General features: G+C 42.5%; 1 protein-coding gene across 6 annotated transcripts in view; it reads right to left on the minus strand.

The window, feature by feature from the left end:
• Positions 1-26,194, minus strand: part of LOC132397131 (proline-rich protein 5-like) — a 128,561-nt gene that overhangs the window by 53,246 nt on the left and 49,121 nt on the right. For 4 of the 6 annotated variants that reach the window (XM_059975468.1, XM_059975467.1, XM_059975469.1 and 1 more), the window contains 2 exons: positions 16,182-16,446; positions 5,491-5,571 (listed from right to left, as the gene is read on the minus strand). In XM_059975468.1, coding sequence (XP_059831451.1) covers positions 5,491-5,571; positions 16,182-16,300 — 200 coding nt within the window. In that variant the 5' untranslated portion in view covers positions 16,301-16,446. Of the gene's footprint in view, positions 1-5,490; positions 5,572-9,633; positions 9,767-16,181; positions 16,447-19,629; positions 19,678-26,194 lie in introns of those variants that run through there. The other 2 variants (XM_059975472.1, XM_059975473.1) reach the window with 2 other exon arrangements.

The following is a 26,194-nucleotide window of genomic DNA, read 5'->3' on the forward strand; positions in this document are numbered from 1 at the left end:
TTATACACCTGAAGTAGCTCATTTGTTCCTACTTGCCTATACCTGCTATGTAACTCCTTGTTGTCTTAACCAGAGCCTAAATCTCTTTTGAAAACTGAGGTTCTCTAAACCTGTTTTCTTTTCCCTTTATTCTGTCAGGCACAAACAAGCTTTGTACTCTCAAAATTTCACTTTTGAAGGTCTCTGACTTAGCAAGTACACTTTTGCCAGAAAACGGCCTATCCCAATCCACACTTGCCAGATCCTTTCAGATACCACCAAGAATGGTCTTTCTTCAATTTAGAATCTTAGCCTGAGGACCAGACCTATCCTTTTCTGCAATTACCTTGAAACTAATGGCACTATGATCACTGGATGCAAAGTGTTCCCCTGCACAAACTTCCATCACCTGCCCTGTCTCACTCCCTAATTGGAGATCAAATAATCCACATCCTTCAAGAGGAGCAGCCAATCATCCTGCCTGGCATCCCTACTGTTCCAACTGTGCAAATATAAAGGAGGATTCAATAAAAAAAACTTTAAAAAATCTTCCTATGGCTTTTTGCCTTCTCTCACTCAAGCCTCTCCTCGCTGAAGCCTCAAAGAGCTAAAGCCTCAAGCCCCCACTCTAACCCTGTCCACTCCAACAATGGCTGCTCTGCTTGGTCCTGCCTTATTTTTATTTGGCCTTGCTACTAAATCCTGTTCTCTGATTGACTGCTGTTCGAATGCTGAAAATCCCTGGAAGCGTTGCTTTTTAATGCACATTTGCCAACCTGAATGAGTCACCTATTCTCTCATTCCCGAAATCTGAACGGCCGCTGTTCCATCTGTTACCTTTGACATTTCCCTTCTTGCCTACTTCCCACCCTCTTTCAATCCCTTTGGCCCCTTGCTTAACTCACCTCCCTCTTCACTCTCACTCCTGTCACACTCTTCCTTTCCTCTCATTCCACCTCCTGCTCCTGGGTCTCTATCACACGTTTCTTGGCTCAAATGCAAGCTCTCAGCCTGATTGACTCTTGACCTCCCCCACTCAGGGCAATCAATGATGAACAACTATTGCTGACACTGGCAATAACATTCACATCTAGTAACGGAATAATAAAGAGTAATCAGTGGCTTGGGCTTAGATTTTCTATGTCATTAATGTTTGTTGTTCCATCTTCATTTCAGATGAATAAATAATATTAAACAAATACAGCTTTTGTGAGTTGAAGGCACTGTTTCTGGCTGTATGACAGACTTGATCTTGAGTAATTTAATTGCTTTAATTTTGAATATGTAAGCTAAGCTCACTGAGTAAGTGTATTGAGCAAGAAATTTGACACAGTGGCACTAGATGTACCATTTTGAAGATGTTACATATGGATAAATATACCCATGGTACAGAGGGGGACAAAACAGCCCAGGCTTCATGGTACAGAGGGGGACAAAACAGCCCAGGCTTCATATTTAGTTGCTACTGTTGGTTACCAGGCAGAATCTAACATGAACTTCGGGTGGTGCATGTGTTAACACGGTGTTCTAAGAAGAGGGCAGGCCACAGCAGATCTGGTTGTGTGCAATGAGCCAGAATTAGTTAATCATCTAACAGTAAGGGAACATTTGCCCAACAGTGATCATAATAGGTTCAATTTCAACTTTAGGTTTCAAATGGAAAAACTGACATAGTTACTAAGATTTATAGAATTTGGTAAAGCTAGCTCTCAGATTTGTTTGAGTCAGAGTCTGACAGTGGCAAACTGGTCTCTGTAATTGGTATAAATCGCAGGAACATGTGAGATGTGTGTTTTGGAATGTAGCTTCGAATAAACCCACTGAGGCACAAATAAATAACAAAGGTCAGCAAAAGAGGTGAGAGGTGATATAAAACCAAAGGAGAAATGTACAAAACGACAAAAAGCAGATGTGACAGGTTAAGGGTATACAAAGGAGCACAACGAGGAACTGACAGATAGCTGAAAATACGGATGAAGGGAGATGTGTGGAGAATAACACAAAAATAATCATGGTAGAACTGACAGTTCCCTGGGAAGGCCAGATTGCGGAGATGTTTGAGCATAAGAAAGCCGAATACCAGGACCTGATGGAGCAGTGCCAGAGACAGGGGTGGAGGGAATGATGTGAGCCTAGACCGGAGGGAACCTACTCTCTCCTCCCCATTACGGCAGCTGTAAACAAAAGAGCCATAAGGATTGTCAGAGGCTGCTGAGGGAGCCTCCAGATGGCTGTGGATCAAGAGGTGTGACCCGTGGATCGATGGTGCTGGGACACAAGCCGGGGCCTGATTCACCCTGGCTGGGTCATCTGGGCAAGAGAGTCTGAGGTTGAAAGACCCAGAACACCCGGTGACCCCAGGTTACATCACTGACGATGTGTCCCTCCGCACCCTAGGGTGCATCTCAGCTCCATGACAACAGTACAAAAGGACTTTTTATTTACTAACTTCAGGACATGGGCTACCCTGGCACAGTGAGCACTTCTTGCTGACTCCTACTTGCCTTTGAAAAGGTAGCGCCGAGCCAGCAGCATGAACTCTGGTGAAGGTGCTCCCACAGTGCTCCTGGGCTTAGACCCAATGACACTGGATGAACTGTGAGATGCTTCCAGAAAGAACACTTAGTGTGGCTGTTAGGCTGCATTTTCCTGCACAGTGTAGAGGCTTTTAAGTATTGTTGATGTTATAAGGTAATTATGGCTTCTGGATGGTGGAAAGAAGAGAGAGGATTGCCGCAGGATAGTCAACTTCTGACTTGCTGTTGTAACCACACTTTTTGTGTGGCTGGTCCAGATTAATTTCTGGTCAATGGTTATTGAGAGGGTCTCGGTGATCATAATATTTTTAATTCCAAGGTAGGTGATTAGTCTGCCTCTGGTTAGAGATCACCTGGAACTTGTATGTCACAAGTATTACTTGCCACATGCCTTACTGCTCCAAATATTGTCTACATCTTTGCTGCCTGCAGGCAAGGGCTGCTTCACTTGTTGAGGAGCTGTGAAACAAATTAGATGTATCTCTCTGATGACACCTCATTTCTATTTCTGACCTCATGCTAAAATTCAGCTGTTTGGTTTATGTCCAGTGATCCCGAGGAAACCCAGAGTGAGCACACGCTGTACGAGCAGACTATTAGCAAATGCTACATAGTGGCATTATTGGCAATCCAGAGCTTTACAGGAAACAGACACTTTGTCCGTGTTCTTCTAAACAAGCCTTTTTAATCTAAGAACTACTTATACATAGTTAATTTTTGAAAATCGTAAATGGAACTCTATTATTTCAGAGAAGTAAGACAAAAAAAGAGAGAAAGTTGCAGACATATTAGGCCGAAGTCAGTTGTAGGAGGTTTCTGGATTCCAGATTAGGATATAGTCAACGATAACTTGAAAAAATTTGAACTAATTAGCTGGGGTTTACATGTTTTGTAATGGATTTGTAGTTGTAGCTGGAAAAAGTAAGTAAGGAAATCCAATGTTAAATGTTCATGTGAATTACCAGGAGCTCTGTTAGTTCTTTGTCTCGATGACCTGCTGCTAACTTTCTCTTGTCAGGTAAAACTTCTACTGAATGTGGATTCACTCAGTTGTCAAACAGCTCATTTTAGGTCATAGGGTCATAGCACACTACAGTACAGAAATAGGCCCTTCATCCCATCTAGTCCATGCTGACCCTTCTCCCTAGTCCCACCTACCTACCCTATAGTCTTCCATACTCCTTACATTCATGTACCTATCCAAACTTCTTTTAAATGTTGCAATTGAACCCTCATCCACTACTTCTGCTGGTCCACACTCACATCATCTTCTAAGTGAAGAAGGTCTCTCTCAGGTTCCCCTTAAATATCTCATCTTTCACTCTAGCCTATGACCTCTAGGTCATAATGAGATGCTGGACAAATAGTTTCTGTTCAGCTTCCCTTGTTACTTTGCCTTTGATAAAAACAAATTCTCTCCATCTATTCTTCCAAATCCATCTGAAATATTTGAACGTCTCCGGTAAATGCCACTTCTCACCCAGCTATATTCCAATATATCCTCATTCACTGGGTACCCCATCAACTCGTGCATCATCAGAATGGCATGGTAGCGTAGCGGTTAGCACAACACTTTAAAGTATCAGCAATCCAGGTTCAATTCCTGCTGCTGCCTGTAAGGAGTTTGTACGTTCCCCCTGTGATCACATGGGTTTCCTCTGGGTACTCCGGTTTCCTCCCACAGTCCAAAGGTGTATTGATTGGTAGGTTAATTTGTCAATGTAAATTGTCTCATGATTAGGCTAGGGTTAAATTAGGGGATTGCTGGGCAGCACAGCTCAAAGGGGCAGAAGGGCCTGTTCCACACTGTATGTCAATAAATTTTAAAACATTTAAAAAGAATTAACTAGTGCCTGCCTCTTACTAAAATCAAGTGTACACCGTTTATCTGAATTTTTAATTGACATAGATGGCATCTCCCCCGCAATTATCTTTTCCTTAAACATTCTCTTTGACTTCATCTTCAAAAGCATGATTTGATAATGCCTATCCATCTTTTTGCCCTGACTTCCACGCTCAACGTGATCTGCTTAGGCCACATCCACTGATTACTGTTCCAAACTGTGAGTTTATGATAGGGAGGGACATGACGTCACTACAGATGGCTGGGCTGCTGGTTTATCCTTAACACCCATTCAGTTCACTAATGATTTTTGGAGATGAAAGCCCGTCCATCTTAAGTGTCCAAAACTGGCTTGGGTGTCTTAACTGCCTTCTGAAAAATCATGACTTCATCTTCACAAAAAGAGTTGAAACACTTTGAAAGAGTTCCAAACTTTCATGTTAACCGAGCCTAATCTTTCAGGGAAATTCCTCATTACACACCTTACTGACTAATATTTCAACACCTACCTCATTACTACTTGCCTCACCCAGTTCACCCCCATTTCTGCAGCCAGTAAGTGAGGAGGTCCAGGAGCTCAGTGCAAGGCAGCTCATGTCATATACTCTTGAAGAGGATATGCTTCTAGCATTATTCTTCATTCCCTGGAGCTTTGAAAAGGCGCTAGCAAAAGCTACTCTTGATACAAATGAATACTTATCATGATTTTTCAGAAGGCAGTTAAGCTACCCACACCAGTTTTAGACATTTGAGATGGGCGGGCTTTCATCTCCAGAAGTCATTAGTGAACTGAATGGGTGTTAAGGATAAACCAGCAGCCCAGCCATCTGTAGTGACGCCATGATCTTCCCTATCATAAATAGTCAACACCAGCTTCTTGTTCTTTCATAATTAGTAGCCTTAGTTCATGCTGCCCACTTCAAGGAAAAACTAAATTAAAAAAAATGGTTCTAATTTTCCGAACACTACCTACTCAGTTATGGTGAGATCTTTCTGCACAGCCCCGAAACCTGCAGGGAACTAACCTTATTTCATTTTGAACTAGCCTGAAGACTGGCTTCTGTAAGTTAACACCAATCATATGTTTCAATGTACAGCTTACGCTTGCTTCACCTTGAAGAGAATACTTACCGTATGTTTTCATTCAGAGAGTATAATTCATTATCTTGCAAGCTTCCTCCCTGGAACACTTTGATCACTGCTTTATGTACACTGGGGGAAGAACAAAAAATAAAGAACATTGTTATGAAAAGGAAAACAAAAACAATGAATGAACTGACACAGAATGTTAAAGCTTCTCAAGCCTATTTAGACTTGTGGCTCCCTGTCCCCAAGCTGTAGCAAAAACATCCATTTCCCTCATCCTTGGGCAAACTACCATTGAAAGGTTATCTGTGGAGATTTAATATTTAAGTAATATTTGAGTAATATTATAAATATATAAGCATTCATTGTTACTGGCAAGTATGAAGGTGGGTGTTGGTAAGCATGAAAGTGCCTTAGGTGGGTGTTTGCAAGAATGAAGACTTCTTAGGGGGTGTTGGGCTAAAAAAAGGTTGGGAAATGCTGACATAGTTTATTGCTGGTTAAAAGTAAAAGTATGTGAATGGTATAGGTCATCATGCCACCTTGTCATGAATATGTGCCTCACAAAAGGAAACCGAAAACACGTTATTCTCGGCTCCATATTTTTCTTTCAATTAGTTTTATGTTTTGGATTTACAAGACATAACGGTGGTGATGAGGAAGTTTTAAACAAACGTGGGACGGCTATCTACCCGCTGAAGCGCAGCGAAACATTTGAGTTTTTAAAAAAGAGCAGCAAGATGGTCGAGCTAAAAACAAAGTGCAGCTGGTACGTCTTTGGAAAAAGAAAGACGGTTGTGCTATAAAACAGGTAGAAACCAGACAAAATTTTACAGGTTCATAAACAGCGAGTACCAGGTAATAATAAATAAATAAAAGAGCAGAAATGGATGTGTACCTCAGAAAGATATTCGTGTTTCATTACATAAAACATAACTGGGTGATGTATACAGAAGAAATTGAGCAATATTTTAATGCAAATGAAATAGCCAATGAGAAACGAGTGCCGGTGGAAAGACCAAACACAAGGAAATCTGCAGATGCTGGAAATTCAAACAACACACACAAAATGCTGGTGGAACACAGCAGGCCAGGCAGCATCTATCATCTTGTTGATGTTTCAGGCCGAGACCCTTCATCAGTGGAAAGACATACAGTTTGCTTAGAAGTTTAACTGCTCCAACCAAATCAGCTGAAATCAGTTTTGCTAATATTGTGAAAAAAATGCAGGAACATTTAGAATAAAAAAACGTTGTTGATTGCAGAACACTTTAGGTTTCTTAATGGAATCAAAAGGAAGGGGAGTCAATTTCCGTGTACGTGACTGAATTGAAGGCATCGGTCAGTGTATTATAGACAATAGACAATAGGTGCAGAAGTAGATCATTCGGCCCTTCGAGCCTGCACCGCCATTCTGAGATCATGGCTGATCATCTACTATCAATACCCGGTTCCTGTCTTGTCCACATATCTCTTGATTCCCCTATCCATAACGTACCTATCTAGCTCCTTCTTGAAAGCATCCAGAGAATTGGCCTCCACTGCCTTCCGAGGCAGTGCATTTCACACCCCCACAACTCTCTGGGAGAAGTTTTTCCTTAACTCTGTCCTAAATGACCTACCCCTTATTCTCAAACCATGCCCTCTGGTACTGGACTCTCCCAGCATCTGGAACATATTTTCTGCCTCTATCTTGTCCAATCCCTTAATAATCTTATATGTTGCAATCAGATCCCCTCTCAATCTCCTTAATTCCAGCGTGTACAAGCCCAATCTCTCTAACCTCTCTGCGTAAGACAGTCCGGACATCCCAGGAATTAACCTCGTGAATCTATGCTGCACTTCCTCTATAGCCAGGATGTCCTTCCTTAACCCTGGAGACCAAAACTGTACACAATACTCCAGGTGTGGTCTCACCAGGGCCCTGTACAAATGCAAAAGGATTTCCTTGCTCTTGTACTCAATTCCCTTTGTAATAAAGGGAATTAGCCTTAATTCCATTAGCCTTCTTCACTGCCTGCTGCACTTGCTCATTCACCTTCAGTGACTGATGAACAAAGACTCCTAGATCTCTTTGTATTTCTCCCTTACCTAACTCTACACCATTCAGATAATAATCTGCCTTCCTGTTCTTACTCCCAAAGTGGATAACCTCACACTTATTCACATTAAACGTCGTCTGCCAAGTATCTGCCCACTCACTCAGCCTATCCAAGTCACCCTGAATTCTCCTAACATCCTCATCACATGTCACACTGCCACCCAGCTTAGTATCATCAGCAAACTTGCTGATGTTATTCTCAATGCCTTCATCTATATCATTGATGTAAATCGTAAACAGCTGTGGTCCCAATACCGAGCCCTGTGGCACCCCATTAGTCACCACCTACCATTCCGAGAAACACCCATTCTCTGTTACCCTTTGCTTTCTATCTGCCAACCAGTTTTCTATCCATGTCAATGTCTTCCCCCCAATGCCATGAGCTCTGATTTAACCCATCAATCTCCTATGTGGGACCTTATCAAATGCCTTCTGAAAATCGAGGTACACTACATCCACTGGATCTCCCTTGTCTAACTCCCTGGTTACATCCTCAAAAAACTCCAATAGATTAGTCAAGCATGATTTGCCCTTGGTAAATCCATGTTGGCTCAGCCCAATCCTATCACTGCTATCTAGATATGCCACTATTTCATCTTTAATAATGGACTCTAGCATCTTCCCTACTACTGATGTTAGGCTGACAGGACGATAGTTCTCTGTTTTCTCCCTCCCTCCTTTCTTAAAAAGTGGGATAACATTAGCCATTCTCCAATCCTCAGGAACTGATCCTGAATCTAAGGAACATTGGAAAATGATTACCAATGCATCCACAATTTCCGGGGCCACCTCCTTTAGTACCCTAGGATGCAGATCATTTGGACCTGGGGACTTGTCAGCCTTCAGTCCCATCAGTCTACTCATCACCGTTTCCTTCCTAATGTCAATCTGTTTCAATTCCTCTGTTACCCTATGTCCTTGGCCCATCCATACATCTGGGAGATTGCTTGTGTCTTCCCTAGTGAAGACAGATCTAAAGTACTTATTAAATTCTTCTGCCATTTCTCTGTTTCCCATAACAATTTCACCCAATTCATTCTTCAAGGGTCCAACATTGTTCTTAACTATCTTCTTTCTCTTCACATACCTAAAAAAGCTTTTGCTGTCCTCCTTTATATTCCTGGCTAGCTTGCATTCGTACCTCATTTTTTCTCCCCATATTGCCTTTTTAGTTAAGTTCTGTTGTTCCTTAAACATTTCCCAATCATCTGTCCTCCCACTCACCTTGGCTCTGTCATATTTCCTTTTTTTTTAATGCTATGCAATCTCTGACTTCCTTTGTCAACCACTATGGCCCCTTTCCCCCCTTTGAATCCTTCCTTCTCCAGGGGATGAACTGATTTTGCATCTTGTGCATTATTCCCAAGAATACCTGCCATTGCTGTTCCACTGTCTTTTCTGCTAGGATATCGGTGCAGTTAACTTATTGCCATTTCAGTGATGGAATTAATGATGCACTGTGAGTTTGTTTAGTTTGTGGAATCTTATAAGAGAGCATTCAAAAATGGCTCTTAATTGAAGCACAACTCAAATTTAAAAGAGCAGTTGAAATCATTGTATCCATTGAAACAGCAGTCAGAGGCACAATTGAGTTGCAGTCAGGAATGAAAGTGAACATGAACAAAATTGCAACATTTAAACAGAAACTGGCCTGGCAGAACTAATTGTGTTCACTTTGTGGCACGGGCTCACATACACCAGACCAATGCAGGTTTAAAGACAAAACTTGCAGAAAATGCAATAAAATGGGACCGATAAAAAGAGCATGTCGGGAAGACAAAAATAAATGGACTGCACAGGGAAAAACAAAAGAGAAAAAAAGCCAAGGTGCAGTTTCAAAAAAATCTGCATGTTGTTGATGAAAAATTTGATAATGAAAAGAGCAACGCAGGGCTGAGTAGACTTGAGATTTACAATGTGAAAACTAATAAGAGACAAGCAATATTGCTTACACCAGAAGTGAGTGGCATATTAATTAAAATGGAATTGGACACTGGCTCGGCTGTTTCAGCCATTCCACAAAATGAGTTTCAATGGCATTTTCAGCTATTGAACTGAAGCCTACAGATATCCAACTAAGAACTTACACTAGAGAAAAGGTCATTCCTGTGGGAACGACATCTGTAACAGTGAAATTCAACAACCAACAAGCCACATCTGGCTTGAATATGGTAAAAACAGGAAGGACAGCATTGCAGGGACTTGAATGGCTGAGACAACTATAACTTGATTGGAGATCCATCCACCATTTGCATGCCACACCCCCTACAAAAGAGTCAATTGAAACTGAATTAAGAAAGGTCCTGGGTAATGCCACAGCAGTGATCAAGGATGGCATTGGAAAACTCAAAACATATCAAGGGTAAAATAGTGTTAAATTAAATTGCCACATCCAAGTTTTACAAAGCCCATCCGGTTCTTATCCCATCTGTAACAAAGTAGTCAGTCAGCTAGATCGCATAGAGGCTGAAGTTTGATTGGAGCCTATGAGCGATGCCGGTGGTCCCAGAGGCCAAGGAGAATGGGTCTGTCAGGATCTGTGGTGATTTTAAGGTCACCATCAACCCAGTAAAATAGATCAATACCCTCTGCCCAGGATAGACAATATCTTTGCAAATCTCTCTGGAGGAAAACGCTTCAACAAAGTGGACTGAGCTGAGGCCTACCATCAGATGAAGTTGGAAGAAGAGTCCAAAGTACTTCTCACCATAAACTCACACAAAGGGCTTTATCACTATAATTAGGCTTATTTTGGGGGTAGCGTCTGAATCTGCACTCTGACAGAAAGCTATGGACCAGGTGCTGCAAGGGTGCCCAGGTGCTCAGTGCTACCTGAATGTCATCATTGTTACTGGTGGGGATGACAAGGAACACCTCCAAAATCTTGACAGTGTTAAAAAGATTAGAAGTTTATTGGCTCAGAGCATGACACAAGTGTGAATTCTTTAAACCAAGTATCGCTTAATGTGGTCATATTGTTAACTTAAAAGCATTACAGTGTGCTGAGAAAATTCAAACAATGGTGGATGCCCCAAGGCCAAAGGATGTGCCACAGTTGTGGTCCTTTTTCAGATTTGTTAATTACTATAACAGGTTCCTGCCGAACCTGACTACTGTGTGTGTGCCGAATGGTCTACTTCTGCACCTATTGTCTATTGTCATTACTACAGATCGGCAAGAGATGGCAATGGACAAAGCAGTGTGAGGTGGCTTTCCCAGAGACAACGGAAATGGTAACATTATGATCCACACCATCCAGTGAAGCTTGCCTGTGACACCTCTCCTTCTGGTATAGGTGCAATCATGTCACATGTTATGAGTGATGGAAGTGAACACCCCATAGACTTTGCATCACATTTTCTTACCAATGCCGAGAAAAATTACGCACAGTTTGGGGAGAGGCTTGAGTCTGGTTTGAGGTGTAAAATATTTCAACCAGTATTGGTATGGGACAGAGTTTACTCCCATTACTGATCATCAACCTTTCAATCCACAGAAGGGTGTTCCACTAACAGCGGCAGCACAAATTCAGAGATGGGCTCTCTTTCTTGGAGGACACAATTACAAGATCAAATTCAAGATGACAGCTAATCATGGATTGTCCTGTTCGCCCTTGGAAAAGGACATAGCTGGAAAATTTATAGAAAAGGACACTCCCTGACAAAGGGTCTCGGTCTGAAACGTCGTCTGTGCTTCTCCCTATAGATGATGCCTGGCCTGCTGCGTTCCACCAGCATTTTGTGTGTGACACTCCCTTTGATGTACTTTCCCAAATGCAAATTGAAAGTCTCCCCGTTAGAGCAGAGATGATTCAAAGAGAAACGACAAAAGACTGTCTCAGGTCTACATGGCAATCCAAAATGGCTGGAATGTGCAGCAAAAATTCCAGTTCCCCCATTTTTCCTAGTGCTGGAATGAACTTGCCCTTATTGGAGGTTGTCTTATGTGGCAATTTAGAGTTGTGGCAGCATCCAAACTGAGAGCTAAAGTGTTATCCTACAAGAGTAAGTGGTCCTCCACAGCAATTAAATCTTTAGGCCTGAATGGGACAACTTAAAATTTTCTATGCTGTGGATGTCTATATAGCAGTTGCGTTATATAGAATACTGTGTAGAGAGTAATACGTTACATATTTGAGTTAAGATACATCCTATATTGAGTTGGAGTTTATAGCTAAGCAGAGAGGAGCATTGTGTATTTAATATTTTAGTAATATTTGAGTAATATTATAAATATTTTGTATGATTAAGCATTCTTTGTTCAGTTAAATAATTAATCATAGGTTACATGTAGAAGTAAGTGAATGGCTAATGTTATCATGCCACCATGCCATAAATGCATACCTCACTGAAGTAAAACGAAAACATGTTATCCCTTGCACCGTGTTTTTCTTTCAGTTAGTTTTATATTTTGGAGTTACAAAACATGACATTATCAACATGAAATGGCAACTCTGTTTGTCTCTCCACAGATGCTGTCTGATTTGCTGAGTGTTTGGCAGCATTCTGCTCTGGTTATATTTGCCATTGCTTGTTATGAAATTGCAGTGCTTTTTCCAGAAATGCTGATGCACAGCTTGCAAGCTATTACAGAGTTTGTAATGGTCAGGTCAAGTCAAGTTTATTGTCATGTCCATAAGAACGGTGAGTACATACAATGAAAAGCTTGCATAGATAGATTGATAAATATCTTATTGATCCCAAAGGAAATCACAGTATCACCTTAGTACACAGATATAAATATTAGAAGAGAAGTAGAAAGAATAAAGATGAAGTTACTACAAACAGTCCAACAGAAGGGAGTCATCACTTCCAGGGCTATAGGTTGACTCATAACTTAACACCCAATCCAGTATAGCTGATCCCCTAGTAGGCTCAAAGACAAACTGCTCTAAAAGGCACTCACTCTCCTGGGATTCATTACTGACCTGATTTTCCCAATCCACCTGCGTGTCAAAATCTCTCGTGACTACCATAACATTGCCCTTTTGACTCGCCTTTTCTGTTTCCTGTGTTTTAATTGACCACTTCGGAAAGCACTTGGGGCTAATCTACCCTGGTGTAGAGACAGTCAGCAAGACAGTGGGCTTCCTTTGCTAAAGCATCTCTGGTCGAGGAACTATCAGGGTCATGGTTTGAATCAGACTCAGTCCCTGAGAGGTCATAAAATTACAGCACACTGGATGACATACAGTAAAGAAGCAGGCGCTTCAGCCCACCAAGTCTATGCTGGCCCACTTAAAATAATAAAACACAAATTCCCCATTATTCTCCTCATAACCTCATAAACTCACTGGCATACTAAGACAGTGGTGGCAAATTTATGGCATGCATGCCCAACATGACTTGTGCAAAACTTTTGTTGGCCCATGGCATGCAGAATACAGTATACTGCTCCTCAATTCTTTAAATATGAATAGTTCTGAGCAGGTTTTCCAAAATGCTATATTTATTTCAATCAGTCGCTTATACTTTTGTAACATGCTGTAAGGTTTCACTGCTAATGTAATGGCTTCTCTGTAACGTTCACTGCTGAGGTAATGGTTTCTCTGTAGCAGCAATGTTTTGGGTTATGGCTGGAGATAACAGGACTGTGGTATGAACGTTAGCCACTCAAAGATTATTGCTTTTTCTTGTGTATCTGGAAGGAGATTTTCTGCGGTCTTCGGCCGAGGAGAGATGAAGAGGGAAGACATCTGTGGAGACAGCTGGTAGACCACTGGATGGAGCGGACTGGGATCTGAGGGCCCAAAGGTCAGCAACGCTTGGAGGAGATCGACGGTGGAAGAATGGTGACTGAGTGAGCTCCAATATGAACTTTTGACTTTTCCTTGAAATGGGTCCTTTTTTATTTTCATAACTAACCCTGTATTCAGATTAAGATTCATAAAGTTCAATCATATAATTGCATATGGTGTACTGTCTGATGTTTTGCGTTGTGGGTTTGTAACAGGGGATACATTACACAGCATCCACACTAACATGATTTCTCCGTTTGGCGGGTCCAGAGGCTGCTTTCCCCTAGACGAACACGAGCTGGCCGAACCTGACGGTGACACTTTTCCTCCATTTTCTTTAAAAATGTCCATAATTATTATTACTAATTCAGTAATCAATGATCAAAGTTACTATGGCATGCAAGATATTTTGTTTTAGAAGATTATCACCAATTTGGGCTCACACTCTCAGCCCTGCATGAGAGGATTTAGTGCAGCTGACTAACCTAGCGACCTGCTCATCTCAGACAGAAGCCCACGTGGTCAGAGGGAGAATGAGCAAGGTCCGTCCGGAGAGCGCTGGATCGAACCGCTCTCCCAGGAGCCATGAGGCAGCTACTCTTCCAGCTGTGCTGTGGTGTTGAAAGTTCTGCTCACTGTGCACGACTGGTAACATGGTCTTCTGAGCCCCTCACTGCACACACTATGGTTGCAAACCGTTAACCAGCAGCAAGTTTAAAAAAGTGCGAGTGCTGATTATTCTTTGTTCCTTTCTCATGCAAGATCAGATACTAAGGTAGTCAGAACATCAGAAATAGGAGCAGGAGTAGGCCATCTGGCCCATCGATCTTGCTCCGCCATTCAATAAGATCATGGCTAATCCGACCATGGACTCACCTCCACCTACCTGCATTTTCCTCATAACCCTTAATACCCCTACTATGCAAAAAAGGTTTAACCCAGAGAGCAAGGAGAACGCTTCTAGGCTAATACAGTCGTCGTGCTTGCCTAGCATGGCACTAAGTGGTAGGATGTGGGTTCTAGATAGAGATTTGCCCTCAGTGTCAGAGAGAATGTGGTGGAGGAGGGGAAACTGAGAACGGAGTCAGTCTGGCTGGGTTTGTTTGTCCTCTTCTGGTGCGCATTACATTGCCATTAACAGAGGTTAGTGAAGGCTGCCTGGATCAACTCACTGGCTGGAACACTATTCAGAAACAGGAAGTCCACAGTGGGTAAGAATAGAGTAAATTATGGAGGAGGATGAGCTAAAAAAAAAAACCACACAGATATCGAAATGTCTATTTTGCACCGTGCCGGGGAGGTGTAGATGCAACCTTCCACTACATCAGAATGTGCTACACACGAGTTGGGAGTGTTCTGGGGATTTCTAAATTCTTCTTGCCCATATTATTTCTCTCCTAAGCTCTTTAAGGGGGAGGTACAGAGGGAGCCATGTCTTATTGCAAAGTTGAGTTATATCCAATTTGAAAACAAATGTCAATAGATTCTTGAGTCAGAAAGGCCTAGTTCATTTTTAGAACATGAGTCAGATGTCTGTGGGTTAAAATCACATCCTACACTTTATTCATATAATCTCAGCATGAAACCTGAGCACTACATGGAGGAGGTGTTGTACTCTGAGAGACATTGCCCTTTAGTTAACATCTTCTTGTTAAATTAGGTCAGGTGGCCCTTGGTGGCCTTATTTGAGCAGCAAGCTCTTCCAGGGCCGTGGCTAATAAAATACTTTCAGTCATGATGCTTCAGTGATCCTGCCTTACATGAAATGGATGCTGACGTGAGTCTTTGTGAACTGCATCCAGATATCTCTGAGAGAGGATACCATGAAAATAGAAGCACTTCATTATTATGCCCAATCCTGACTCCCTTCCTGTCGCAGGCAGCTCCTTCAGCGTTAGCCAGGATTGGGAACTTGAGCTCCTCCTTTAACCCTTCTCAAAATGGGATTGACTCCCCAAAAACTGGAAAGTGGGTTGAGCACCGTGCTCAGGACCCGATTAACTTCCCTGCCCAATCTCAGCAACATTGCTTGTCACCTCAATTTCTCAGAAACCATAATGCAAGTTTCGTTTTGTGTAAATGCACCGAGGTTCACATAATTTACTGCTACATCAAAGAGGTCTCGTCCTGTGACCCAATGCAGGGTTTCTCAGTCACAAAGGACTTGAATTCTACACTCCACCTTGGGTTCCTCTGTATAGATGTAAGTTCTCTTTCTCTGATGGATGACGAGTGGCTTCATGCTCATGGGTATCAGCATCTGGGAATACTGATGCTGCCATTCAATGTACCCATTGCTCATGTCAAAGACTATGTCCACCCATGGATAATCCTTTTGCTCTTCAAGTCAGAGAGTCATAGAGGCATATGGCAGAGAAACCGATTATTTGATCCACCAAACCTGCACCCATCAATAATCACCAATCCGATGCTAATCCCAGGTGTATTCCCACATTCTCACCACCTCCCCTCCGGTTCTACCAAGGGGCAACTTACAGTGTTTAATTAGCATAAGAGCTCACACATCTTTGTGGTAGGAAACACACAGGGAAAACATGCAAGCCCCACACAGACAGAACCCGGGACCCTGGGGATGTGCCACTGTTTTGCCCCTTCAATGAGCAGGATATCTCCAACCCCCATGGCAATTACCCACATGAATATCAATCGAACATTAACGCCTAGAATTATGGATGATGGAATGTCACTCAGAATAGCAAACAGGATGATATCATTTCACTTAAGAGTTTAACAACCAGTAGTCAGCATTTCATCCCTATAGGTTAGGTTGGAAATTGAAATTCAGATCTGCAGGGCAAATTTTTTATTCCAGCAAGTCCATTCCTGAGCCATGTTCCATTATGGTCATTTGTTTAAAGAAGACGAAAGAGCTCCTACCTGTTCCAGGCCTTGTTGGAGCCGAGCAATGCTGCCTGCCTGGCCGCATGGAACTGAGGTAAGTCACTGAGCACCGGAGAACTCAGAAAGCGAGGCCTAGGTTTGCGGAAGGAGCCCATCCTCAGCGTCTCACTCTTCGCCTCGTCCTGAGGCTGGGGAGTTCCTGAGGTGGGATATCACCTCCAGGGCTTTAATTGAAGTTATGGCATCTGTGTTAATGCAGCCTCTAGCTCCTTCCAGTGAGCGTATCGGCATGAAAAGGAATCTGTGACAAATTGAGAAAAAGTTTCATCAAACACATGCTTTCTTTACTGATTGTAGTGCCTTTATTTCAATGTGGATGTGTTCTGCTCATCCAGAAAGGAAAAGGACCACACACAACGCATGGACATTGGCACATCATAGAGTGCACCATCTCAGCAAAGTAAAGTGTTCAGAGGCTGCAGACTCTGTGCACTCAAGAGCCCAGATGAACAGGAGTGCCGCGTGGTCTTTTTCATGAGATGTCAGACCCAGGTCCTGAATGTCCATCAAGCGGATGTATTAAGGTCCCATCAGATTATTTTAAATTAAGTGTGGAAGTTTTTCTCTCTAATGTTCTAGCTGGTATTTACCCCTTAATCAGCATCAAACAAAAAGATAATCTGGTGATTTATTTCATGTTTATCTTGCAGCTTGCTGTGTGCAAAATACCAAGTTTCCTATATGACAACAATAAACACTAACATATTTATATAGCACTATTAACCTAGCAAGATTTTCCAGCAGAGGCTTGGATCTGCTCCAATTTACCTACCGGCGCAACAGCAGATGCCATTTCGTCGGCTCTTCATTCAGCCCTGGATTGTCTGGGTGACGAAGACGCATACATCAAGATGCTCTTCACTGATTACAGCTCAGTGTTTAACACTATCATGCCCTTGAAACCAATCAGTAGGCTTCAAGACCGGGTCCTCGATATCTTCCTGTGCAACTGGATCCTCAATTTCCTCACTTGCAGACCCCGGTCAGAACAAACTGGCAACTGCATCTCCTCCACAATCACCATCAGCACAGGTGCACCACAAGTTTATGTGCTTAGCCCCTGCTTTACTCACTCTATACTTACGATTGTGAGGCTGAATATATCTCCAATGTCACATTTAAGTTTGCTGATAACACCACCATGGGCTGAATCAAAGGTGGTGATAAACCGACATGTGGGAGGGAGATTGAAAATCTGGTTGAATGGTGCCATGATAACACCTTCTCACTCATAAAACCAAAGAGTTGATTATCGGCTACGGGGGAAAGAAGCCAATCCTCACTAGGGGATAAAAAGTGGAGAGGAACAGTGACTTTAAGTTCCTTGGCATAAACATTTATCCTGGGACCAGGACGCAAATGCCATCACAAATGGGGCATTACAGTGCTTCCACCTTCTTAGAAGTTTTGCATAGATTCAGCATATCTCCTAAAACTTTGACAAACTTCTGTAGATGCACAGTGGAGAATATCCAGACTGGTCTGGATATGGAAACGCCAGTGCTCAGGAACAGAAAGGCCTACTCATCACAGGAAAAGCCCTTTCTACCACTGAGAACATTTGCAAGCAGTACAGCCACAAGAAAGCAGAATCCATCATCAAGTATGCCCACCATCCAGGCCACGCTCTCTTCTCGCTACTACCATCATGTAAGAAGAACAAGAACCTTACATCCCACATCACCAGGTTTAGGAACAGCTATTACCTTACAAGCTGTCAACCAGTTCAATGGCTCAATACTTCAATTTGATATTAGAAAATGTATACAAAATACAACCTGAGATTCTTACTCTCTACAGGCATCCACAAAACAGCAGAAATCTCCAAAGAATGAATGACAGAAAATGTTAGAACCCCAAAGCCCCCCTCCCCTCTCCCACACAGAAGCAGGAACAAAAGCATTAACCCCCCATTCTCCCCCCTACTGTCCATCCCAACACTTTGCCATCTCAGATAGTCTCTCTCTCTCTCTCTCTCTCTCTCTCTCTCTTTCCCTCCCTCTCTCACTCTCTCCCTCCCCCCCGCTCTCTCTCTCTCTCTCTCCCTCCCTCCCTCCCCCTCTCTCTTTGGAGTGATGCACCATCAATAACTCACACTGAGATGTAGGCGAGATATCGGCTTTTATTGACTGGAAGAAGGAACCAGGAGTGAGTGACGATCATACTATGTCCTGGAGACTGAGGCCGAGCATCAGGCCTCAGATCGCCTTTATACAGGGGCCTGTGGGAGGAGCCACAGGAGCAGTCAGCAGGGGGCATGTCCAGACAGGCACACGTAGTTCACCACATTCACCCCCCTTTGTTTAAAAGAGTCCCCATGTGGCGAAGTTTCTTACAAGTCAAGTCTATCAGGCGGTCGAATCTGTCGCTGCGATCTACGTAGCACCGGCTGTGATCGCATGGATGCCGGCGACATTGGTGATTGCACAGGGGATGGAGGTTGCGCTTGTTCCAGCCCACTAGGCGCCGGTGATCCCTCACGCATGTGCGAGGCGCCTGGTATAAATGCGTACGAAACGCCCGGTATACAAGTGTCGTGAGGAGTCTGTGTAGGGCCTGGTGAGCATGGTGTCACCTCAGGTGCAGGGTTCATAGTTACCGGAGAGCCTTCAGGGTAGTGGTCTGCTGCACCTGCGGGTGCCAGGTCACGGATGGAGACCGTGTCCTCCCGCCCATCAGGTAAGACCACGTAGGTATACTGGGGGTTCGCATGTAGAAGGTGAACCCTCTCGACCATCAGGGAGTATTTATCGCTCCTCACATTTTAAAACTTCCAGTCAATAAAATTGATGCACCATCAATAACTCACACTGAGACGTGAGGCGAGATATCGGCTTTTATTGACTGGAAGAAGGAACCAGGAGTGAGTGACCATCATACTATATCCTGGAGACTGAGGCCGAGCGTCAGGCCTCAGATCGCCTTTATACAGGGGCCTGTGGGAGGAGCAGTAGAGATTTGGAGTATCTCAAGTTTAAAGAGAGCAGATGCTAGTATGGTTTTGTAATGATACATTCTAGAAATAACAGATGTTGACAAGGGTTTTAAAAACAAATGAACTTGAGGCAGGAGCAATGTCCATTGATATTATGTGGGGTGCAACAGTGATTACATTTCAAAAGTATTTCAGTGACTTTGAAGTGTTTTGGGAGTGAAGGGTAGTTCTTAAATGCTAATTTTTCTGACTTCTTTTCTGTGCTCTTTAACCAGGCTTCACCAGATTTGGCTGGTTTTCGCCTCCTTTGGTGTAGATCTGCAGGGACAAAGATACTGTGCTCCACTTCCAAACCTTGCAAGCATTATTTCCAAAGAACATTTCTACCGTCAGTGATCTTGTCAGCAAACCAACGTAATATTGCGGAGAGCAATACTGATCAAAAGGTTCCGGGTCCAATATTCATTCTGTTAAGTTACTTGATCTTACCCAAGGCCACAGTAGGGCTGACCTCCGCAGTGGATAAAACTGCTGCCTGAAAAGAGATGTGATCTGTGTTCAGTGAAAGCTTATTGGGTTCAGGGGAAATTCCAACCCGTGGTTGAATAACCTGTTGACACCTAACACCTAGGCTTGCATCTGATAAATGTTCTTTTCAGCATGGTCTCCTATAATATGCAAATAACTGCACTTTGAGAAGTAGCTCAGTGCCTGCAACTTATTTTGGAACGTGAGAAAGCTCGATTATAAATGCAAGATCTCTATCCTCAGAGAAGGGCGGGAAGAGAACCGAAAATAAAATGCTCTGGTTGCTGGAACATGCAATGTTCAGTTTTGATATTTCCATAAGAGTAATATGTTGCATCTCGCCATTCAACGTGCGTTGAGCCTTTGGGCCAGCTTTATTGTTCCTGCTCTGTGATCAGCACATCCACATTTCAAATTACCCCATGACAGAGCCCAAGCCAATACCTCTTCACTGTCAAAGAAATGAACTATGCAACCTTTGCATTTTGCCGCTGATGCTGTCATTTCTTACGGTACAGGGCACCACAAGGGTAATTAAGTAGAAATAAGAATAAACAGGAGCACTGCATGTGCTGCCAAGGCAAAGGATGGCATTTGACTGTCAAATGCTCTTGAAATGAGTTCACCTTGGGGGGGGGGGAGGATGTAGCATGACGGTGTGGGGAAGAAATGGTGGGGAATGGGGTGAAGGTCACAGAAATAACAAACCAATTAAAATTAGGGGTACATGTACAGAGACAAACCTAGAAAGAAAAACAGGAAACTGTTAGGATATAATTGGTTTCTGCTGAAAGTCACTTTCAATAAATTTGAAGATGTCAAGAGTTAGTTGTGACTAGGAATTGACTTATTACACCAGCTGATCCCAGACTGATACAGATGGGGTTAAATGCCATTTGCAAACATCACAGGAAGATGCTGTGCAGTTCGACTCTGTGGTTAAGAAGGCATACAGTGCATTGGCTGTGGGATTGAGTTTAAAGCCGAGAGGTAATGTTGCAGCTATATCGGACCTAGTCAGACCCCACTTGGAGTACTGTGCTCAGTTCTGGTCACCTCACTACAGGAAGGATGTAGAAACTATAGAAAAGATGCAGAGGAGATTTAGAAACATAGAAATATAGAAAGCCTACAGCACAATACAGGCCTTTCAGTCCACAAAGCTGTGCCGAACATGTCCTTACCTTAGAAATTACCTAGGGTTACCCATAGCCCTCTATTTTTCTGAGCTCCATGTACCTGTCCAGGAGTCTCTTAAAAGACCCTATAGCATCCTGCTCCACCACCATCACTGGCAGCCCATTCCACACACTCACCACTCTCTGAGTAAAAAACTTACCCCTGACATCTCCTCTGTACCTACTTCCAAACACACTAAAACTGTGCCCTTTCATGCTAGCCATTTCAGCCCTGGGAAAAAGCCTCTGACTATCCACATGATCAATGCCTCTCATCATCTTATATAACTCTGTCAGGTCACCTCTCATCCTCTGTTGCTCCAAGGAGAAAAGGCTGAGTTCACTCAACCTCATACAAGGATGTTGCCTGGACTGGGGAGCTTGCCTTATGAGAACAGGTTGAGTGAACTTGGCCTTTTCTCCTTGGAGCGGTGGAAGATGAGAGGTGACCTGATAGAGGTGTATAAGATGATGTGAGGCATCAATTGTATGGATAGTCAGAAACTTTTACCCAGGGCTGAAATGGCTAGCACGAGAGGGCGCAGTTTTAAAGAGCTTGGAAGAAGGTAAAGAGGAGATGTCAGACGTAAGTTTTTTTTACGCAGAGAGTGGTGAGTGCGTGGAATGGGCTGCCGGCGACCGTGGTGAAGGCAGATACAATGGGGTCTTTTAAGAGGCTCCTGGATAGGCACATGGGGCTTAGAAAAATAGAGGGCTATGGGTAACCCTAGGTAATTTCTAAAGTAAGTACATGTTCAGCACAGCTTTGTGGGCTGAAGGGCCTGGATTGTGCTGTAGGTTTTCTATGTTTCTATGAAGATCTAAAGCCAATCAATGTAAACTTTGTAAAATTTGTTGGGATTTGTCTGCAAGGGACAACAGAGACTATCCAATTTCACTCTCCAATGTAGAAAGGAACAGTTGATAGCAGTGTTTCACCCAGTTCTGAGAGGTCCTTTATAAGCTGGCTTATTTGAAAGACCGCTTGACCGGGAACTCAGAGCACCGAACATAGAACAGTACAATACAGGAACAGGCCATTCTGCCCACAATGTTGTGCCAAACCCGCTAAAAAGCAAATCAAAACACCCAAACACTAATCCCTCCTACCTACACCATGTCCATATCCCTCCATCTTCCTCACATCCACGTATTGTCTCACTGCATTGAATCAGATATTGAAACAGAAGATTATTTTCTTTACATGTTCCTTTTCTATTTGCATAACAAGCTTTTTCGTTTATGCACTGCGGGAAGATAAAAATAAACAGAAGAGAATTGACATCATCGTTGTCACTGTCAAGCAAAGCAAAAAAAAAGGCCTCAGGGGTTTGAAACACAAGAGGCTTGTGCTTAGAAATAAATGGAAGTAGATTATATCATAAAATTCAAGCGGAACTTACTGTCACCAGTGTTGTTCATCAGGCTGGTTATCTGAATTTGAACGATGAGTAGTCCCATGTCCTGATACATTCCTGGCTTACAACTAACTAGCAATTCTTCCTCTTTTGCCCCATATGCAAATACTTGAAGATGTGCATTATTTTAACCAAGTTTGCAACAAGCAATTCCATGGGATGACTAGTTGCCCTATTCTCCTCTGCCTGTCAATCTAATATGAGACTCTGAGAGTGACTGAGGAGCTCTGTGATTTGCCTGTTGGGGAGTCTGAGTGGTGTATATGACGGCAACATGAAGCTGTGTGTACATAGACAGCAGAGACTCCCTTTCCTCTGGTTCGGAAAGTCCTCAGGAGTGTCACACAAACAGGACCTGCCCTCCGCAGGGAATGCTTCCGTAAAGAAAAAGACATCCAGAGGAAAGGACAGCTGGTACGCAGACCTGTGAAAGACTCTAAAAGCAAATCAAAGAGACATGATCCTGAGATGTCACTGTCCAGTCGTACACCAAACAGTCCATACTCTGAGTGCCTGGAATCCCAGCAGCTCCATGTTTTAGCCCCTTTTGACAAACGTACAAGTGGCTTTGCATGCAGTCTTGGTTTTGGCAACACGTATATGTTTTCACAATAAATGCAATATGGAGGGCAATAAAATTAGAATAAAGCCCTGGGTTACATAACCCATTTTTTATCAATGGTGCACATCTTCATTTTAAGATTTCTGTGGAAAAATGCATAATGCTAATACTGTAATAGTTTTTGCATAAACTGACATGCTTGTGAACACAGAAATGTGTGTCAACCAGTGCAATGTTGAGGATGAACAACTAACTTAAAAATGACTCCCTTTTTCTGATTTATTGAACACTGAATAATGACGGAAGTATTACGGAGCTAATTTCACGTAAACATTTCCTTGATACTATCAGTGAAATATGTGGAAGAAACCACATAACCTATTTGCATTTGTGATTATGCTGCCTCTACCACATAACCTGGCATCGATTCAGATGGTGAGCCTGATGAAAATTTGTGGCTGATGGCAGACAGTGTTCCTCACGGAATTTATTTTAGAAGCAAGGCATTCAAGTGTCAATCCAATAGTTAGAACCCTTCCAAGGCCAGTGTGCCAGATTTTCCAAACCAAAAAGCTTGTGTGTTGCACATTTTCATTCAAACTTACAACGTGTATAATCACCGCAACAAGTGACTATTTTTAATAGCTATCTTGATAATAAATGCATGAAATAGAGTCTTTTCAAATTAAAAATAGAATTACCACTCATTTTCTAAAAAGCCTTCCTTCCTGTGTGTTCAAACCCACTGACAGAGTCAGAGAGCCATACAGGCACATAGCATCAAATAAATCTTTTGACACTCCCCCCCCACCGCCATTTACACTAATCCCATTCTGTTTCCCCCAGCTTCCTGTCAACATTGTGATCCCACTGTACACCTACACACTAGGCGCAATCCACCCGTGTCAGGGATGTGCAAAGAAGCAAGAGCATCTGGAGGAAAGGATGCTGCCACACTGAGAACATGCAAACTGCACGATCAGGACTGACTCCAGGTCTCTGGCACAGTAACACGGCGGAGTACCACCTCCGTTAGACTATGCCTGCTTTAAAACGGGAAACTGCACTGAAAGTCAACCATGCTTGCACAAAGCATTTGATTGCATTTGGCAGTCAGGATTCCAGCAAGGCAGTAGCGAGTGAAAGCATGGTGCCATGTGATAGAATTTATATCTTCTTCACATTTTATAATCGGTTTAATAGTCTTTTAGTGCCTTTAAATACCTTTATCACTTCAAGGCCTTGGTCTTTCACAAGAGCCCTATTTTTGGATCTCACAGGAGTTATATCCAGCCTGCTGTGGAGTGGAAAATGAACAGAGAAAGTCTCCTCCACCTCAAAGGATCTGAGAAGCTCTTTTTTTCAGAATACTACAAACAACTTTGAAAAAGATCTCCAGAAGAGTTGTCAAAGATTTGGAAAGATTGCCAAAATTTTTTAAAAGACAGGCGATGTCTGTGACTGTAGTTTGCTGTAGTTTCCATTTGCAGGAATTGATTATTGTTTTATTACAACAGCAACTTCCGATAAAAGTTGACTCACAGCCAATAAGTATTAAACTTCTGGGAAAATTGTTGTTAACTTACAGTACTTCACATTAGAGGGCACATTTCTGGTGTACTAAATTTCTCCTTTCTTTGGTTATCAAAACAAAATTCATCCTGTTTTCAGCCAATGTTTTCCAAGATACAGGAGACTAAAAGATATTCTCCAATGATATGCCAATTAATTGTGAGGCCATTTAGATATACTTCCTGCCAAAATGAACAATTACATTTTTTTCTATATAATGCTTCATTTGACAGATCTTTGTCCACTTGCTTAGCTTATTTCTATCCCCTTGTAGCTCTTTCTGTCCACTTCACCACTTACTCCGTGTCATCAGCAATTTTAGTGCTGATACTTTTACTGTGGTCACTCGGATAATTTGTGCAAATTGTGAGAAGCTGAGGCCCCAGCACTAATCCCTTCAGCACCACACTGGTTACATTTTCAACCAGAAAAATAAACTTTTAATAAAATAAACATTGTTTTTTTTTTGTTTCCTGGTAGCCAGCCAAGACTTAACCCACACCAACATGTTACATCTTACAACACAAACTTTTGTTTGCCTAAATAATCTTCGTTGCAACACCTTTGCAACCATCTGGATCTAAGTACATCAATAGTATATTGATCAGATATGATTTTATGTAGAAACAATATTGATTTTGTCTGAGTTCCTTCAGTTGTTAGGGCAAAGGGGCTTTGGGTCCTACACTGCTAGGTTAAGAAACAAGATATCACCCTTCATCCATCAGGCTCCTGAACCAGCATGGATAACTCCACTCACCTCAAGTCTGAAGTAATGGACAACTTATAGACTAACTTTCAAAGACTTTACATTTCATGTTCTCAGTATTATTTATGCATGTATTTATTTGTTTATTTGCACAGTTTTTCTTTTGCACAATAGTAGTTTGTTACTCTTTATGTGTAGTTTTCCATTGATTCTATTTTATTTCTTGTTCTACTGTGAATACCTGAAAGAAAATGAATCTCAAGGTAGTAAATGGTGACATGCAGTAATCATAACCGATAATAAATTTACTTTGAACTTTCAAAGTGTTTCATTATGGCTTCCAACATTTTCCCTATTAAGGTAACAATAGTTTCCTACCCTTTTTGAATAAAGAAACGACATTTGCATCAAGTCTGAATAAACTTTGAATGGTGCAATGAAGTAATACTGGCGTTTGTAAAAGTGGTTTAAACACAGCAGCACAACAGCATATTGTTCCTGGAAACAGTACAAATATATCCCTTGCCTCATTTTATCAGAAATGTATTATTTTCATTTTTGAGCTGTGTATGTATCATCGGCAATACCTCCACTTCTCGTCCACCTAATTGTCAATTCAGATAGTGGTGGTGAGCTTTGCCGCAGTCCTGGTTAAGAGACTCCCATGGTCTTGTGAGGAGGTACGCTTCTGGAATCAGGCCAGCAAGCATGAAGGAAGGGCGATATATTTCCAAGTCGGTATGATGTGTGATTGGGAGAGGAGCCTGCACCATGTGCCTGGTGATTGAGATCATGGGCTTGAGAGGTGAAGTCAGAGTAGCCTAGGCAGTGGATTTTATAGATGGTACACGCAGTTCTCCTGGTTAATCAGAGTGTTGTTGAAGCTGCATTCACCCAGGCAACCCTGGCTTCGAGATGGACAAGCTTTGCAAGGCCAGGAGTGTAACAGCAGCACAACAGCATATTGTTCCTGGAAACAGTACAAATATATCCCTTGCCTCATTTTATCAGAAATGTATTATTTTCATTTTTGAGCTGTGTATGTATCATCGGCAATACCTCCACTTCACTTCACTCCACAGGAAAC

Source organism: Hypanus sabinus, chromosome 7, assembly GCF_030144855.1.
Source record: "Hypanus sabinus isolate sHypSab1 chromosome 7, sHypSab1.hap1, whole genome shotgun sequence".
NCBI lineage: Eukaryota > Metazoa > Chordata > Chondrichthyes > Myliobatiformes > Dasyatidae > Hypanus > Hypanus sabinus.